The sequence below is a fragment of the Microtus pennsylvanicus genome, chromosome 14, assembly GCF_037038515.1.
Source record: "Microtus pennsylvanicus isolate mMicPen1 chromosome 14, mMicPen1.hap1, whole genome shotgun sequence".
In the NCBI taxonomy this organism is placed as follows: domain Eukaryota; kingdom Metazoa; phylum Chordata; class Mammalia; order Rodentia; family Cricetidae; genus Microtus; species Microtus pennsylvanicus.
Genome location: NC_134592.1, coordinates 31,193,754 through 31,212,206, shown reverse-complemented (window position 1 = coordinate 31,212,206; position 18,453 = coordinate 31,193,754). Strand labels below are relative to the sequence as shown.

Here is an 18,453-nt window from a genome sequence, read left to right as displayed (position 1 = left end):
TGCTTGATCCCCCTTGGATTAGGGGGTGTGGCCTTGTTGGAGGAGGTGTGCCACTGTGGGTGGGCAATGAGGTTTCAAAAGTTCAGGCCCAGTCTGTGTGTGTCACTGTGTGTGTGTATCTATCTGTCTGTCTCTCTGCCTCCTGCTTGTGGCTCAGATGTAAAAGTGCAGCTACTGATCCAGCACCATGTCTTCCTGCTACCATGCTCCTTGCCATGAAACTCACCCTCTGAAACTGTAGACAAGCCTCCAGTTAAATGCTTTCCTTTAGAAGTTGCTTTGGTTATGGAGTCTCTTCGCAGAAGCAGAAAGGTCACTCAGACACTCTCCTATTCTTGCTTGGGGTCTCTTGACCTGGGAGGGGGTGGTTGAGCAAGGTAATCATGGTGGCCTCCAAGACGAAAGGGAAGCTTACCTTCAGTTCTGATAGGTGAAGCAGAGGAGGTTTGTATGTGGTCCTGGGGATCAAATTCAGGGCTGGAACCTGATCAAAAGCAGAAGTGGTTCATGAAAAGCCGTTCAGTGGCCTGGAGAGGCTGCTCAGTGGTCAAGAGCACTTGGTGTTCCTCCAGAGGACCCGAATTCAATTTCTAGTGCACATCGAGCAGTTCCTAACTATCTGTAAGTCCAGCCCCATCTGGAATCCTCTTCTGGCTTCCAACAGCATCACACACACACACACACACACACACACACACACCCTTTAAAACAAAGTGGCTCAGCTAATTACAAGGACACAGGAATCAGATGGACAAAACAAGAAATTGCTAGGACAGTAATAGACACAGTGTGTTCAGATCAGTCTCCAAAGGGTCTCTTCCCCATTGCCCATGTCTTCGTGCCTCATAATGTGCTAAGTTTGGCTCAGCCGTAAGTCTGCCCAGGGTTTCCACGTGTGCAAACGGAGCAAGTGTCTGGGAAGTGGGGCGGGGAGGAGCAGAGTAGCGTGAAGGACACGCTAGGGGACAGACTCTGGAGCCAGGCACAGAGCCCTACCCCATCTGGGGATTTCTAGGCCTATGCCCAGGGGTAACAGTTTCCCATGCCGACAGTGTTGCCTGGAGGTGGGAAGAATGTCAGGCTGGATCCAAAAGATTGAGTTTAATAACTGCAAACTCTTCCCGGCAATGTCTCCTGGTTGGCAGACTCATCTACCATGACACCCACCGCCTCACAGGGCTCTGGCCATGGTCCGAGGGCATGGTGAGAAACGATCTGACAAACTATTTGGCCTGGAGTGTTTGGAGTTCTGCTGATTGAATTCTTTCTTTTTCTTTTTGGTTCTTTGAGACAGGGTTTCTCTGTAGCTTTGGAGCCTACAGAACTAGCTCTTGTAGACCAGGCTGGCCTCGAACTCACAGCGATCTGCCTGCCTCTACCTCCCGAGTGCTGGGATTAAAGGTGTGTGCCACCACTGCCTGGCTTTGATTGCGGCTTTGATTGAATTCTTTAGTTATCATTTTGGTTTTGTGTTCTGGAGACCAGATCTCATATGACCCAAATTGGCTTCAAATTAGTTCTGTGGTGAGACACCAGATGCTCCAGCCCCATTCTCCCGAGTGCTGGCATTACAGGCACAGCCTCCACACCCAGTCTGGTTTTTGTTCGTTTCCTTCCAGTAGCTGCAGTTATAGTCCATAGAATGGCCATGCCACACCCCACCACTTCCCGGATGACAGGCTTAGGCTCCTGGGACTTTTTTCTTCAGTCTCTCTTCTTATTCTTGTTTTTCTGGCTCCTTTCTGAGATACCAGCAGAGGAAGAGAGAAGTGGATGGAAGACTTGTTGACAGAGTAAAACTGACAGAACCTAGGCGTGGGCTGGACCAGGGGATGAATGGGTGTCATAAGAATGGGCTGCTCTGGGAGCTGGAGAGATGGCTCAGAGGTTAAGAGCATTGACTGTTCTTCCATAGGTCCTGAGTTCAATTCCCAGCAACCACATGGTGGCTCACTTTCTGTCCAGCCTGGTCTACAGAGTGAGTTCCAGGATAGCCAGGGCTACGCACAGAAACTCTGAATCGAAAAACAAAACAAAATAAAACAAAAGAATGGATTGCCCTGAGGCTGGAAATACGCTCAGAGATGAAGAGTGCTTGTTCCCAGCACGCATGCATGCACGCAAGCACGCACACAAACATGCGCATCCGCACATACACACACACACACACACACACACACACACACACAATGGCTCACAACTATCCCTAACTTCAGTTCAAGGGGATCCAACCCCCTTTTCTGACCTCCAGAGTCACCAGACACACACATGGTACAGACTTAGATACAGGGACGACACTCAATCACATAAAATAAAATGAATTTATCTTTTCAAAAATTAAAAAAAAATGACCTGTCCTGTGCCGGTTGTGGGAGTACACATCTTTAATCTTCACAACAGGAGGGAAAGGCAGGCAGATTGAGTTCCAGGTCTGTCAGAACTGCATAGTGAAACCCTTGAAAATGGGGGTAGGAGTAGGCGAGGCCTTTCCCAGCGCAGGCAGCTGATGGGACAGTGGCATCGCTTATCCTCACAGGGGAAAGGCCATCAGTTTGCTTTGGTGTGTGAGTTTATTTTCTGTTGCTCTGAGGCAGTGGTTCACAGCCTGTAGGTCCCAACCCCTTTGAGGGTCAAAGGCCCTTTTACAGGAGTCAAGGGCCCTGTCATAAGGGTCCGTAAGACTATTAGAAAACACAGATATTTGCATTATGATTCATAACTGTAGCAAAATTAGTTATTAAATAGCAACAAAAATAATTTTATGGTTGGGGTCCACCACATGAGGGACTGCATCAAAGGGTCGCAGCAGTGATTGAGAAACACTGTTCCAAGAGAATACCACAGGAAACAGAAGTTTATTTTTATAAAATATCTTATAATAAAATATAAATTATAAAACAGAAGTTTTTAAAAAATATTTATTTATTTATTATGTACACAATGTTCTGTCTGTGTGTATGCCTGCAGGCCAGAAGAGGGCACCAGACCTCACTCACTACAGATGGTTGTGAGCCACCATGTGGTTGCTGGGAATTGAACTCAGGACCTTTGGAAGAGCAGGCAATGCTCTTAACCTCTGAGCCATCTCTTCAGCCCCCTTAATTTTTTTTCTTGTTCTGTAATACAGATTTTTTTTTTTGGTGTGGGGAGGAGAAACAAAAATAAGACAAAACCCATCAACCTTATTTTAGCTGATAAGGAAAAAGGGATTATTTTCTTCCGAGTTAGATAATACAGACAACTGGGGATGTAGATGTAGCTCCATGGAAAAGCACTTGCATAGGAGTCATAAGCTGCAGGTTCAATTCCCAGTAATGAAACAAACGAACGAAAGATAACAAAGACAGAGGGTCCCCATGGTCAGTGGTCCAGGCACCGGCCACATGTGTCCTCTCCAGGCTCTGGTGGAAGGCGAGGGACACAGGCTGAGTGGAAGCACCTGGCAGGTAGGAGAGCAGACCTCCACACCGTGCAGGACAAGTCTGGAGACTCAATCAAAGAGACCACTCTACAGTAGAGAAAAACCACGTTTTTATTGTTTATTCTTTTTTTTTTTTAAAAAAAAAACCTTATAAAATTTAAGTGGTTAATTAGAATTTAAAAAATCTATCACTGAATTTAGTCAGCATACTTGAGTCCCACAGCCGTCTCATTCTGATCTTGCACTTTTTAGTGCATTCGGTTTTTCTTCAGCAACTGTCATCTGAAGTCATTTGGAAAAAAATCACAGGAGCAGTGCTGGGGAGACCTCAGGTTCCCTGCAGGGTCACACCTGGCAGGGCCCGCGGCTGCTAGGGTTCCTACACAGAACCTGAGGTGAGTCTGAGGCCTCTTGCCTCACCAGTCTCCGCCGTCTGCCCTGGGCACTGCAGGCCTACCCAGGGCTTGGCTGTCCTGGTGCATCCATGTTTGGCTTCACTCCATTTTGATTCTGGTCAGTTCCCACCGTCCTCCTCCATAGAGTTTCAGAACCCAGGAGTGAAACTGCGAGAGACCATTGCCCCATGGAGGTCAGACGGCTGCCAGGGCAGTCACCCAACCCCTCTGCCCCCCAGCGCCTCATTTGAGGGGCCTCTGTCCTGGCCAGGCCCGGCCTCTGTGTTCTTCCTCTTCCTCAGGCCTTCCCTGAGACATGGGTACCTTCTCAAGGCTGGGCCGATGTCCCACGCTGATAAATGTCATCCCCAGTTGTTGGCCAAGGCGATAGAGCTCACTCTCCACCTCCTCCGTCAGGGCACTGGTGGCTTCATCAAGCACTGACAGCACACGTGGTGCAAAGGATCACAGCCCTGCCCTTGCCCTCTCTGTCACTCCTCCAACCCGTATTCACCCTGGGGTGTGGAGGACAGACAGCTGCCCTGGCTTAGAGGATCCCTGCCTCAAAGAGACAACCGTCCAAGAGAGCCACACCAGGATAGAGAACATACCTGTGGGCACTGCCCAGCTCTCTCAGCTGCCTACAGGTAAATAACAAACTGTACAATCCAGGACGTCCATACCCGCCACACATATATGCCCCTGCCAGACACAGCTTGGGGGATGCCCACTCATCTAGGGCAGAACCCAAAGAGCTCTAATCACAACCCCTCTAACTGAGGAAGTTTAATAATGGGTATTTACATTCTCAGGACCATGCTAAAGGGCTAAGATCATCACAGACAGGGGACACAGGGATGCCTCGTCACGGACAGGTACGCACAGGTGCATGTGACCACACGCTGTGAGCATCTGCGAGCACACACAGCACCTGGCGCCTGCACCCACGGTGCGCTCCTCACCTGCGTACTTTGGCTGCAGGTAGAAGAGGCGAGCGAAGGACAGTCTTTGCATCTCCCCTGGTGACAGGACATCATACCTAGGCAAAGTAACCAGAAGGGAGCCCTTACAGGAGGTGGCGACTTGACTTTTGCCAAGAACAGGTCTTGAAAGAAGCAAGCTCACTGCAGACACTGGTTGCAGGACAGAGGCCCTCCCGCTTAGCCACAAGGCAGGTGAGGCCCAAACCGCACCCTAGATACAGACCCTGAACAGGTGGACCAGCCCAACATCTGGCTGTTGGTGACAGGAGTCATTCTGTCCCTTTGCAGGGCTGCTGGGACCCACTGTCTTCATGGAGGAGCTGTCTGAAATAGTCATCCTTACCAGTTCCAATCCACCTGCTGGTCCAGACCTCCAGTCCTTGCCACCAAGCTGGACTGGAACAGAGGACACAAAGTTCACACACGGTCCACCCGTTTTCTGCAGTCCCAGATCCCCATTATGCCGACACAGCAGCGCTTTGCCACGGTGGGCGTTGTCACCTGCACTACAGGCCAGCTGGAGGACGGTGACAGAAGAAGCAGACACACTCTGTCAGCTCTGTTATTGTTTCTTTTTTAAGATTTATTTATTTATTATGTAGACAGTGTTCTGTCTGCGTGTATGCTTGTACACCAGAAGAGGACACCATATCTCACTGTAGATGGTTGTGAGCCACCATGTGGTTGCTGGGAATTGAACTCAGGTCCTCTGGAAGAGCAGCCAGTGCTCTTAACCTCTGAGCCATCTCTCCAGCCCTTTGTTATTGTTTTAAAATTTTCCACAGAGGTGTGATAGCTCAGTGGGTTGAGTGCTTGCCATACCAGCCTGCCTGGCAACCTGAGCCCTATCCCTGGAACCCAAAACACACAAACACACCCCAAAAATGAAAATAATATCTCTACAGAGAGCAAGAGCACAGCGCCTTACTGCCTGTACCCTGTCTGCCGTTCCTACTGCCAACGTGTAACTCCCCGTTTGCCCCAGTCTTGGGTCCAGAATGGCAACAGCTCCGCTGGCCAACAGCTACCTGTGGCCAGTGCGCTCAGGTGAGCCTGAGTCCCCAGCGCCCATCCCACTCACCAAGCCTGCCAACTCCAAGAACCTCATGATTCTCTCATCATCAGCAGAACCTGTAAAACAGAGGCTTCTTCAGTACACTGGGGCCTCAGGCGGGCAGGATGGAGGGCACGCATCCCAGCAGGGGCAGACGCCCCGGACAAACCTCAGAGCAGAACAGCCTGTGAGAGGAATACTTGCTTACCTTCTCCAGTGGCGTCTCTCTTCGGGAAAGGGAGACAGGACAAGAAGAGGACCCCAAAATAGTGAGCAGATAAAGGATAACCAACAGCCTGGCTAGAAAGTCTTCCAGGGGCGGGGGGGGGGGGGGGCTACCCAGGCACAGCAGGGACAACTGGGGTGAGAAGACAGGAGTTGAGGCGGGACAGCTCACCTGAGTCAGGGTAGATCTCCTTCAGGGGATAGATCACCTGAAAACAAGAACAGCTCTGGCTAGGACAGGTGAGAAGAGCCAGCTGCACTCAGTCCCACCCCTTAACATCCCTAGGAACCACCCACAGCAGCAGACTCCTCCCCCTCTAAGCAGAGGGGTGACACCAGGCTGAGGGCCCAGTAGGGGAGACACAGATTTTTTTTTTTTTTTTTTTTGGTTTTTCGAGACAGGGTTTCTCTGTGGTTTTGGAGCCTGTCCTGGAACTAGCTCTTGTAGACCAGGCTGGTCTCGAACTCACAGAGATCCGCCTGCCTCTGCCTCCCGAGTGCTGGGATTAAAGGCGTGCGCCACCACCGCCCGGCTTGGGGAGACACAGATTAACCAGTGGGGCAGCTGTAGCCTTTAGAAGTGTCTGTGAGGCAAGAATCTTGGAACCTTCTGAGCTCAAACTCTAATGCCCAACAAACAGACGGGGTTACTGGCTAGATACCCTAGGAAGTCCTCTGGGTTCAATCCATAAATACTGCATAGTACGTTCTCAGAGGCTGGGAGCTCCCAGGCAGGAGCACTTTACTGGCGCTAACCTCCTAGGGCTTAGGGCTGTCACACTGTTAAGAAGTCCTGGATGTAAGTGGATGGAATGAAGTTGGAGGGATGGACCCCTGACCCTGCTGACCTGCTCCCGAAGTGTCCCATCAGTGAAGAACGGCTTCTGTGGCAGGAACAGCACCCCGTGGGGCCCAAAGTCAGTCAGCATCTGCACTGAGCCTGCAGAGCCCACAGGAGCCGCCATTGGGAGACCTTGCAGAGTAGGTACCTGCCTTTCCTCTCATCTCACCCGCTTCCCACCACGCTGCCCACCGGGGCCAAGGCTGCATCGGGGGCAGGGAGGGCTGGCTCACCCTTCATGCTCTCCCACAGACCGCCCAGCACCCTCAGCAGGGAGGTCTTGCCGGTGCCTGTGTTGCCTGTGATGAGCAGACTCTGCCCCTCACAGATCTTCAAGCTCAGGTCCTTGATCAGGGGCTTGTCAGAGGACGGGGAAAGGATGGAAACCCGGTCAAGCAGAAAAGCTGTGTCTGATGGCTCTGTGACTGGCCACCCTGGGGCCCTGGGACAGAGAAGGGAGGTGGAAAGACAGGCCGTGAGAGAAGTACAAGTAAAGTGCTTGGCTTAGAAGCATCACCTTTGTCCCATCAAACTCAGACACTGACGTTTCAATCCTCATACTTCAGGGTGTAAAGCACAAGATGGGGTGATGTTAAAACAGGCTGTCAGAGTGGACCCCAGGGACAGGGCTTGCAGGGAGGCCAAGTGACCACAAACGTGGAAGTAACCATCTGGGAGCCAAGGTGACTCGGGAGAAACCAAACTCACCCACTCTAACCCAGACCTTAAATTCCTAGTCTGCAGAACTGTGAGAAAGGTCCTGTCATTTAAGGTGGCCTGTGGTAGAAATGTCATGGCAGCCTACGAATCAGCATGAAGCTGGAGCTGGGGCACTGACCTGTGACCCAGTGTGACCAGCCCTACGTGACTTATCTTAATCAGTCTTGGCAGCCATGAACAGTGAAGGTTGCCCTGCTTGGCTGATAAAAACCCAGCTCAGATGGCTAAGTGACTTGTCCAGGACTACACGACTTCATGCTAGTATTAGTGGGGTTTGTTCCTCTTTTCTGACAGCATAGCGCAAGCCATCCTGGAACCTGCTCTGTGGATCGGGCTGGCCTCCAACTCAGAGATCCTCTGCTCCCGTGGCCTAGGATTAAAGGCATGGGTCACACCCGTGTCACACCCAGCCAGATTTCCATTTTTTATTTTTTTTATTTTTATTTTTTAATTTTTTTTTTTTTTTTTGGTTTTTCGAGACAGGGTTTCTCTGTGGCTTTGGAGCCTGTCCTGGAACTAGCTCTGTAGACCAGGCTGGCCTCGAACTCCCAGAGATCCGCCTGCCTCTGCCTCCCGAGTGCTGGGATTAAAGGCGTGCGCCACCACCGCCCGGCCCCAGATTTCCATTTTTGAAAGGTGGCCACTGTTTAAGAACTTTTCAAGGATGACAACTGATTTTTACTTCTGAGGAGGAGGATTTCATTACTATCCTTTATATAGAGATAAAGGAAATGATACTCAGAACGGTTAAGTAATTTGCCCTTGAGATGAAACACTGCGGGACTCCAGGGATGTATGAATAAAGATATCTCTGAGCCTGAGGGAGGCACGGAAACAAGGGGCACCCTGGGAAAGGGGCAGTGGTGGGCTCAGCGGAAAGAAGAGATAAGGAGGGCATTGTTCAGATTTTTCTTCTTTTTTTTAAAAAAACAAAAGATTATTTTTGTCCTGTGTGGTGCACGTAAGTGTGTGCATATGTGACCAGAAGTCATGTCATGTGTGTTCCGTCTTAGGTCTAAACCTGGAGCTCACTGTTTGCCAAGGCTGACCAGATACTGAACCCTTGAGAGCTGCCTGTTGCCACCACCCTGTGGTAGTATTAAAGACACACACTGGCTTCTGTGCGATCGCTAGAGACTTGAACCTAAATCCTCAAGCACCTTACCCACTGAGCCATCTCCCCAACCCCTCTTTTTTTTTTATTCATTTATTTTCTATATTTTTATTGATACATTCATAAAATATAATATTTATTTTATTTAGCCAGGGTCTCACCATACAGTTCAGGGTGGTCTTAAACAATCCTTCTGCCTTAGCCTTCTAAGTACTGGGATTAAAAGTGTAAGCCACCGCGCCTGGCTTTTTGTTTTGTTACGGTGCCAGGCAGAAGGTGTGCACATTTGCTGGAGAATGATGTAAATCTATACAACGGGTGCCAGGACGAAGGTGTCAGCCAACAGTGTACACTTATAATGCACTTAGTACAGCATGAAGATTGCTTCCACCCACTCCTTATCTCCGCTGTCTAGGGGAGGGGGCTCCACATTCACATCAGCTGGTGATCACCGTGTTCTTCCACCCACTCCTTATCTCCACTGCCTAGCCGGGAGTGGGCTCCACATTCACTTGAGCTGGTGATAATCGTGTTTTTCCACCCGCACTACAGCTCGGTACTCACTTGCTCAAATCCCACTCACTCTCGCCCAGGCTCTCACAGTCTTGGGATTTTCGGGACATGTCCAGCAGGGCCTCCTGAAGCTCTCCAATCCTGGGCAAGAAGGAAGAACTAAGGCGGGATCTCGACGCTGGGTGAAGGGGAAACGCCTTCCTGTCTCCCGCCCGCTGACACACAGTGGGATTCTGTCCTTCCCCGCTCAGTGTTTTCTAGTGGCACACCCTGCTCACCTGTGCGTATAACCAGCGACGTCTGAGAATGTGGTGGACAGGTCAATGAGCTGGGTGAAGCAGTTGATGAGGTAGATACACACAAAGGCATTCTGGTCAGGACAGAGAGCAGTGAGCGCAGGCCCCGGGCACTGGGCCACAGGGAAAGGGTTTATCAGAAGCGACCTCACCTTGCTGACCAGGGTGCTGAGCTCTGTGGGGCTCAGGTCGCCATAGATCCCACTGAAAATGGGGATCGCGATGACAACGTAGCTCAGAATGCTGCCCAGATAATCAAAGGTGTTGATACCAACTGTAGGAAACAGATTTTGTGAGACCCAGGAGACACCCATGTGTTCTGCCGGGGAACCCTTAGGATGTGGAGCAGAAAGCCAAGCAAGGCCACACTCCCCTAGGATACCCACAGCAAAGGCAATGGCTCCCCTGGTTAATCCTTTCAGGAAATGGATCCCTAACCAGGGCAGGCAGACAGTAGGAGTGGTGTGCGGATGAGGTGTTAATCGGACCACCCCCATCCTGTGGTCCCACCTCCCAGGGCCCCTCTGCCTACTGTACAGCCAGAGCTCCCTGGACATCAGCTCTCTCTGGGTTTGAAGGAGTCTCTGCAGCCTGCGGTCCGTTCTCATGTGTTCTACGAGCCCAGCTCTGATGGAAAAGAATGAGATGTCTCAGGACTTGCAGGGGGCACAGCAAGGCTGGGGCACCTTCACCCCCACCACAGCCTCCTTTAGAGACCACGCCCATGCTTGATCCTAGCCTCAGACACTCTCTTCCGTGAACATCCACAGCTTGAGCCCTGCTACTCAGTCTGTGGTCATGAATTCTGAAGTTGGCCAAACCTGGTTCAGATCCAAAACTCTGGCTGGTTTCTGTTAAAATAATAGTTATGTAAACTTCTAACACCTTTCTTACTTTACAATTGAACCAGTGACAGCTACATAGTACGTTAGATAGTGATTTAAGAGTTCTATGGGGGCACTGAAAAGAAGGCTCAGCCCTTGTTGCTCTTATAGAGGACCTGGGTTCAACTCCCAGCAAGTACATGGCAGCTCATAGCTGCTTGTTACTCCGGTTCCAGGAGATCTGACTGCCTCCTCTGACCTCAGCGGGTACCAGGCACACAGATAGTACAGATATACATGCAAGCAAAGCACTCATACACATAAAATAAGGAAATCTTAAAAACTTTAACCCAGCATAGTGGTGCACACCTACAATCCCAGCACTTATCTCTGTGAGCTTGAGACCAGCCTGTTTACAGAGAGTACCAGGACAGCCAGGGCTACACAGCGAGGCAGTAGGGGGCTGGAGGCCTGGTTAAGAGCACTCTTGCTCTTTCTTCCAGAGTGTGCTGTTCCAATCCCAGCAGCTACACTAAGTAGCTCACAACTGCCTGTAACTCCAGAATCAGTGGAACCAGTACCCACTTCTGGCCCCTAATGACACCAGCACACACCCTACACACATACCTACAAATAAAGTAAAAAAAAAATTTTTTTTAAAAATTTAAAAATTAAAGTCAGGCTGGGTGGTGACGGTGCTTGCCTTTAATTCCAGCACTCAGGAGGCAGGTGGATCTCTGTGAGTTTGAGGCCAGCCTGCTCTACAGAGCGAGTTCCAGGGCAGCCAGGGGTGCACTGAGAAACCCTATCTCGGAAAAAGAAAAGAAACTCACAGTAGATGGCAGGTGGCCTTGCCTCTAGGAATACGGAGTGCCAACTGTGTCCTCAGCACTATGGCAGCAAACAGGTGTGTCCACTAAGGGAGTCTTGGTCAGCTCCCCAGGGGAGGTAACTTAAAAGGCTTCAAGCCTTGGCAGAAATTCTCCACAAGAAAAACTGGGGGGGGGGGGTGCTGGAGAGATGGCTCAGAGGTTAAGAGCATTGCCTGCTCTTCCAAAGGTCCTGAGTTCAATTCCCAGCAACCACAGGATGGCTCACAATCATCTGTAATGGGGTCTGGTGTCCTCTGCTGGCCTGCAGGCATACACACAGACAGAATATTGTATACATAATAAAGAAATAAATATTTAAAAAAAAAAGAAAAACTGGGGAGAAGAAGGGGGTATTTTAAGTTGGCAGAGTCGTCAGGAGGAGCAGTCTGCCGCTGTAAGAGCTAACCTGTTGGGATCTCACAGCAGAAGCTGCTGAATCCAGAACACGGGCATCACTGGACTCATCCCACCTCCAGAATCCAGCTCAGGTCCTTTATGTATTTTTTTTTTCTTTTAGACAGAGTCTCACTATGTAGGCCCTGGATGGCCTTCAACTCAGAGATCTGCCTGCTTCTGCCTCCTGAGTCTGGATCGAAGGTGTGCGCCACCATGCCCTCCTGGCTCATCTCAGAGTCTGTGTTCCTGGTGTCCCCATGTGGAGGGGGCTGCTAACTGCAGTAGAGATTGACTGAGCACAGAGGATCTATTAGATTTCCCCATGAACAGGGGAGCCAGGGAATAATTCAGCTTCTTAAATACAGCCTATGCTACCAGCCCAGACACTAGGACCTGCCCTGGTCCAGGAAGGAAGCAACTCCACAACACCCAGCAAGACCCCAGGCCCTTGGCTCCAGCAAGTGTAGATGTGACCTTCTGTGAGGAGCCCACCCCCACCCCCACGCTGCAGAGACAGAGAAAGTCACTCCACAGACAGCAAGAGAGACAAAGGCAAGGCCTCAGTCAGGATGAAGTCACCCACTCATCTTTTCCCTTGGTCATTTTAGAACCCATATTAGGCCATTGAGACTAACTAACGAAGCCACCAGCTTCACAAGCAGTCCCTGTACCTGAGGACAGAGAGGAGGCTGGGGAGAAGGTCACAGTTTACGGTACCAGGAGGGTTGCGGTCTTTATCTTTCCCTTCCTAATACTAACGTGGGGAGAAGGGGAACTTCCTCTGTTAGGCTCACCTGTAGAAAGCGGCGGGCTCGGCATTCACTCGAATCTGCATGTGCTTGAACCTAGGTAGATAGAAGGCAAAGGTGCTGGTGCTGGGAGCCCTGGATGGAGAGCAAGTCCACACCCATACAACATAGGGTCCAGCAGCTCCCTGTGGACCGTGGCTGCCTTTCCCTGGGCTGTCACAAGGGTGAAACCCCCAGGGCTTGGGTGGGGCAGCAGGAACTGTACAAACAGTGCTGACTTCAGCTTGCTGGAATGAGTCGGGTGTATTCTTGTCTACGGGACCTCCTCCCCTATGCCTAGCTTAACTAAGGCAAGAAGCAGGGGCAGGGGCAGGATGTTGCTGGTCCAAGAGACTGGGCAGCTGAACCACGAGCTTGTGAAAAGGCCCCCAGAGGATGCTGATGCTGGTCAAGCCACACCTTTCTCACTGCGTCACATGCACGATGTCCCTAATTCTCACAGTTCTCTCAATAGACAAGTACATTTTCACTTCAGAGATGACAGAACGGAAACGGATATCTCAAGATGCATATAATACCCATTTCCTCCAGGAGATTACACATGGCTAGTAGCTGGAACAGAAATTACCTTGTCCCTTAATCTTACCCAAGAAGACACACCTAAAATCCCCCTCCAGCTTCTCCTGCTGCACCAGCTTCGTCACAATGGGCCCCATCAAAGCCTTGTTCACCATGGTTCCCATGATGAAATATCCAAAAATGCACACAGGCCCGAGCCAGCCTGTGCTGGAAGACAGAAACGGAGGGTGAGGGGGGTTGTGGGATGCCACACACTTAGCTTGGTGAACCCCCTTCCAGCCTCGTCCCTCTCAGGTAGCCCCTGATGGAGCTCTGCATCCCTGTGACATCTGACACCTGGCTAAAGCTACTGAGCCAGTGGTGAAATATCCCAAGACCAAAGAGGGGGCGGGGTCATGAGCAGTGTGCTGGGAAGCCTCCCTGAGGTGCGGGTGGGAAAGAAGAGCCTCTCTTGGACCCTGCCCTGCCCTGGGTGTGGGAGGCTCAGGCTGGGGAGGACCCCTGGAGAGAGAGGCTGCACCTTTGGAAGCACTGGTACGTGTAGTAGGCCAGGGTGAAGGGGGAGACGATCAGCCGGCTGGTCATACTGCTGAGCTGCCTGCAGAACCGCTCCACGTCCTGGCTGATGCGCTGGTCCCTACAGCCGCCAACACGGAAGAGGAGCTGAGCCCAGTGAGTTGGGGACCTCCACTTCCAACCCTGACTGACCCAGACACACAGTCCTTAGACCCTCACCAGGATTCTAGACTGATGTCTCAATTTACCATACAGAAGAGGAAAAGAAAACCAAACCATCAGAAGACCCACGGAAATCTGAGGATAGAGCTTTCTTTCTGCATGGTAAAGAACACGCTCTCCTTAATCTCAATCCTCCCTTATCTCTACAGACCCGGGGCGACTCCAGGTCAGGGCTGGTTGTGACAGTTTCACCAGGGCTGAGTCATCATGAAGAGCCCATCTTCTCAGGACCTTCCCTGGGAAGCTCAGCCTGAGCTGAGGAAAGGTCACCCCAGGCAGGCAGCACAGGCTGTGGCTGGTGAGTGAGGGGGAGATCCCACAGGTCCCATCTCACCACCAGGGCCACCCTGACCCCTATTCCCACGAGCCCTTCTGCAATCCCTCACCTCTAAAATTTCAGCTTACGCTGCCACACTTGATGTCGGGTACGACACTGGCCCCACCAGGGACAGTGTCAGTTCACCTGACCACATCCTCTGAGACAGGACTATTGTGATCGTCATTGTACAGGAAAACGAAGACTTACTGAACATAAGCGCTAGAGGCAGGGCGGTGACAGAATAGGGATCTAAAATTTTCTTTTCCTTCTGCTTTCCTGCCCCGCTGCACATCCAAGAGCTTGTTGCCTGGCAAGGATGCTTCCTTCATTTACTTCATTTCAACTCAATTATTTGAAACGGGCTAAAAGGAACTGCTCCTAATCACTTTCTTTTAGCTCCCTATTCTCAGCCCCAGCATCTCTCTGCAGAACATCTTCCCTACACAGCTCTGGGCAGCAGCACCGGCCTCCTGCAGACAAGCGTGGCCAGGAGTCTGCAGGACTAAGCTGGCCACACAGAGCCATCAGGGGACAGCAAGGATGGAGAGGGATGCCTACGGATTATCGATGTCATCCCGCAGCACGTTGAGGGTGTAGTACACTCGGGCCCGGAAGTACAGGTTGTGCAGGTGCTCGGTGAGGTCCTTCCTCCAGTTCACATACAGCAGGTTGCAGGTGAACTGGTCAAAGCTCTTCAGCTGTGCACAGGGTGGGGGTGGGGGGAAAGGGGGAAGGGAGGGGAGGAAAAAGATGGCTTCCTACGATTCTAGGTTCAAAGCTCAGAGCTGGCAGGAGCTTCTGCTGATGAGGCAGAAGCCACTCGGCTCACTTCAGGGATAGTTCCCTTCTAAGGTTTCAAATCACGAGATTTCCCTTCCCCATTCGCTCACGTGCCTACTCCTTCAACAAATCCCAACAGGCTTCCCAAAGGCAAGCCCCATAAGCCCCTTTCTGCAGTGTGTGTCTCAACTGAGAGCAGAGCTGCAGCTGGAGACAGGGAGCCCCATGTCTGCTCCATGTATGATCTACTCCTCTGCCCCCAAGCATGGACGAGGCCTCCACATATCTGAGGTCTTACTGGCTGAAAGTACCCCAGTGGTCACCTAAAGACAAGAAAGGGCAGCCCCAGAAACTGCTGCTAGTCCAGCCTGATGGAGGCTGGGTCTTGGGAGAGCCTTGCTCCATCACCTGCCCTTCCTGAAGAGCCTCACGCTGAGCCCTAGGGAAATTCACAAGCCAGCAAGGAGTGTGGCAGCAGCTGTCAACTGAGAGAGCAAGCATATATGGAGATGGGGTTGAAGCTGATGGAGAAAACAAAAGGAAATTGAGGAAGACGTGAAAGAAGAGCCAATAGAGTTGATAAACAAGTAGGGTGTCACTAACTCACGTAGTGGAAGGACAAGAAAGAAGCAGGAGGAAGGCTGGAGGTGTGACACCACTCGGGCTGAGCCACAGCCTCAGCTGCCAGAGAAGCAGCAGCTCCCTGGCTGCAGATACGGGTTTTAAAGTGTGCTGAGTTCCCTGAAACTAGAGTTCTGGGATGGGAAGGGACACTGACTATTTCTCCTGAGTGTTAAACCAGAAAGTCCATTCCAAGTAGGCCAATAGCAAGATCAAGGCCCTGCCTCAGGTTCTGTCCTTCAGGGAAACTGTTACTTGCCAGAAAGCGGCAGAAAGACACCCCGAGCTTGGTTCCTGCTTCCTGAACATTAGGTGCTACCAAGCATTCCCCTAGATAGGAGAAGGGGACCACAGAGCCAAGGGGAGTCCTTACGGTGGAGTTGAGAACAATGAGCGCCACGGCCAGGAAGGTCAGGGCCTTAAATCCATCCAAGTCTTTGTTTCCCAGAACCCCATAATACTGACTGGGGATCAAGCCAACTTGGTAGATCACCAATTGCTCTGTGGGGAGGGAGAGGAGCCAGAAATCAAAGGGGGAAGGAAAGACGACACTTCCTCCTGCCAGAGACAAGGAAAGGACTCCTAAACCCAGGCTCTGTCCCATCCCCCACAGCCCACTCACTTACCCAGGAGGGTCACACACAAGAGCGTCATGAACATTAAGACATTCTGTGATGACCAAGAAGGAAAGAAAACCTTCTGTATCCTCAGGAACCGCTGGACAAGTTGCAGATCTATCCTGGGCCTGCAGATGTCAGACATGGAGAGAAGGCTCAGAGGACAGAGCCTTATGGGAGGTACCCAGCTTGGCCTCATTCTTTACAGAGGGTCCAGGCTTTGCACAGAGAATGGCTTATGAATGCTGAGGACATCAGAGCAAAAAGTGACACTACTAACCTAACAGAAGCAAATGTAAAAAAAAAAAGTATTTTAGTATTTTAGTGGCAATACTTTATGATACAGTGGGAAGACATTTCTCAGAAAAGACCCCAAACCTACAAACTATATAGGGTAAAACTAATGGGCTTAATTTACACTGAAGTATTTTTATTCAACACAGTACCACAGATTTTGATTAAACGAGAAAAGGCATTTACAGAACAAAATGAGTAAGGAATGACAATCTGGAGCATGCAAGGAATTTCTGCAAGTCAGCTATATTTCAAAGGAAAGTGGGGAAAGGAGATAAACAGCCTGTGGAAGGGGCACTCTACACGCCCAGTAGTGTATTGAGTCAGCACAGGGTGGCTGACAAGATGCCTCAGCTGGTAAAGTTTGTCTTTAAGACCTGAATTCCATCCCCAGGTCCCAGTGTGGAAAGAACCAACTCCTTAAAGTTGTTCCCTGACTCCATACATGTGTCATGGCACACACACACACACACACACACACACACACACTCACACACAAAATAAAACTGAAGTTAGCACAATAGAACACTATCTTACACACATCAAATTGATACATATTGGCAAGGGTACCTAAACAATACCAGATACTGGGGATGGAAATAAAGGGAACCAGAACCTTTAAATACTGCTGTCAGGAAGGATAAACTGGTCGTGACCACTCCAAAGAGCAACCTTGTAGAAATAAGTACAGCTCAGCATCTTATCTCCGGGGTGGACAGCCCAGATCAAAATCAGCAACATCTACCAAGAGATAACTGCAGGAATACCCATCACAGTTCACGGTGTTTGGTATTGGAATCTAGGTGCCCATTGCTAGGGAAATGAGAGGAATAGTCTAAGTAATAAGGGTGATACCAGGCCACATTCAGGAGTGAAAGCTCATATAGCATGGATGACCTCAAAACCCAAAGCTTGATTTTAAGTTTTTGATTTTTTTTTCTTTTTCTTTCTTTCATTTTTTTCTGTTTTTAAAAATCACAACATGTAAACTGGATAGTGGTGGAGCACGCCTTTAATCACAGCATTCGGGAGGCAGAGGCAGGAGGATCTATGTGAGTTAGGGGCCAGCCTGGTCTAAAGATCGAGTTCCAGGACAGCTAGTGCTACACAGAGAAACCCTGTCTTGAAAAACAAAACAAACAAACAAAAAAACAAAAACACACCACAAAAAAACCCACAACATATTGTTTACATGAACTCAAAATCTATCTAGCTACTTTTTTTTAAAGATAACATGACAATTTAAGTGAAGGTGTCTGAAAAAATTAATACACAGGATGGGGGTGGGGGGTGTCCGAGGAGCGGACTGGGATTGAGAATGCGAACCAAGGGAGAAATCTACCAATAGAGGGGTGTCCTCAGTTCCAAGAATGAAGCAGAGTCAGCACCGCTCTGTGAAGCCGGGATTCCAAAGAGCGCGGAGAACTAAAAGGAGAGTTGCGAGAAAGGACTCGACGGGGACAGCAAGCCCTTCCCCACTGCCCAGACAGGGCGTCCTCGTCTACCGGCTGTCCTTACTAGCCCTGCTCACCTGGCGCCAGCTCGGGCTGCGGGCCCTGGGACCGCCATCACCCGGGATGCGACCGATGAGCCAGCCGAGCCAGCCCCCTGCCCACCCCGGGCAGAGTCCGCAGAGCTCGGGGCCCCGCCCCGGGAGGAAAGGGGAGGGGCGCCAGCGACCACAGAGACGCGGGGGCTAGAGAGGACGGCTCGGGCGCCGCGGCCGCTCCCGGAAGCGCAGGCTTTCCGGAAAAAGCAAGAGAATAGCCAGAATTTATGGAGCTGGCCCGGCGGCTAGAGCGTCCCCTCTGGGTCTGGGAGGTTTCTTTTGACAACAGGTAGTTCGGAATGTAAACATCTCCCAGAGAAGTCAGCGTGATCTTAAAAGAAATATATATGTGAATATGTATATGCATAAATACACACATATATAGATTATATGTGTGTGTGCGTTTGTGTGTGCTCACACGAACCATGGCTCAAGTGTGGAAGTCAGGACAATACAAAGAGTCAGTTTTCTCCTTCCATCCTGAGGGTTCCTAGGAGCAAACTTAAGTTGTCAGGACTGGTGGCAGGAGCCTTCGCCGGGTGAGCTCGTTAGT

The 18,453-nt window shown here is 50.7% G+C and overlaps 1 protein-coding gene across 2 annotated transcripts; it reads right to left on the bottom strand.

Annotated features, from left to right (window-relative positions):
* Positions 1-3,513: 3,513 nt before the first annotated feature.
* On the bottom strand, positions 3,514-18,076 carry Abcd4 (ATP binding cassette subfamily D member 4). 2 transcript variants are annotated; one of them, XM_075947869.1, is made up of 19 exons: positions 17,883-18,076; positions 16,067-16,185; positions 15,814-15,941; positions 14,598-14,737; positions 13,503-13,619; positions 13,064-13,189; positions 12,449-12,499; positions 10,095-10,189; positions 9,715-9,836; positions 9,545-9,636; positions 9,318-9,407; positions 7,153-7,361; positions 6,927-7,018; positions 6,251-6,287; positions 5,881-5,930; positions 5,143-5,195; positions 4,779-4,855; positions 4,141-4,256; positions 3,514-3,984 (listed from the first exon to the last, which is right to left on the bottom strand). In XM_075947869.1, the coding sequence occupies exons 1-19, from the start codon at positions 17,918-17,920 to the stop codon at positions 3,916-3,918; spliced, it is 1,821 nt and encodes a 606-aa protein (XP_075803984.1). In that variant the 5' UTR covers positions 17,921-18,076; the 3' UTR covers positions 3,514-3,915. The 2 variants fall into 2 exon arrangements, with proteins under 2 accessions (XP_075803984.1, XP_075803986.1); XM_075947871.1 differs by lacking the exon at positions 17,883-18,076 and adding an exon at positions 17,694-17,808.
* Between the last annotated feature and the right edge of the window lie 377 nt (positions 18,077-18,453).

Bases quoted from the DNA above. Each gene is read 5' to 3' on its own strand.
- Abcd4 (XM_075947869.1), bottom strand. From the start codon at position 17,920: ATGGCGGTCCCAGGGCCCGCAGCCCGAGCTGGCGCCAG. The intron at 10,190-12,448 runs GTGAGCCTAACA...CTTTTCCATCAG, and splicing joins GAGCCCGCCGCTTTCTACAG to AGCTGGGCTCGTAGAACACA. The intron at 9,408-9,544 runs GTGAGCAGGGTG...CTTCTTGCCCAG, and splicing joins GTCGCTGGTTATACGCACAG to GATTGGAGAGCTTCAGGAGG.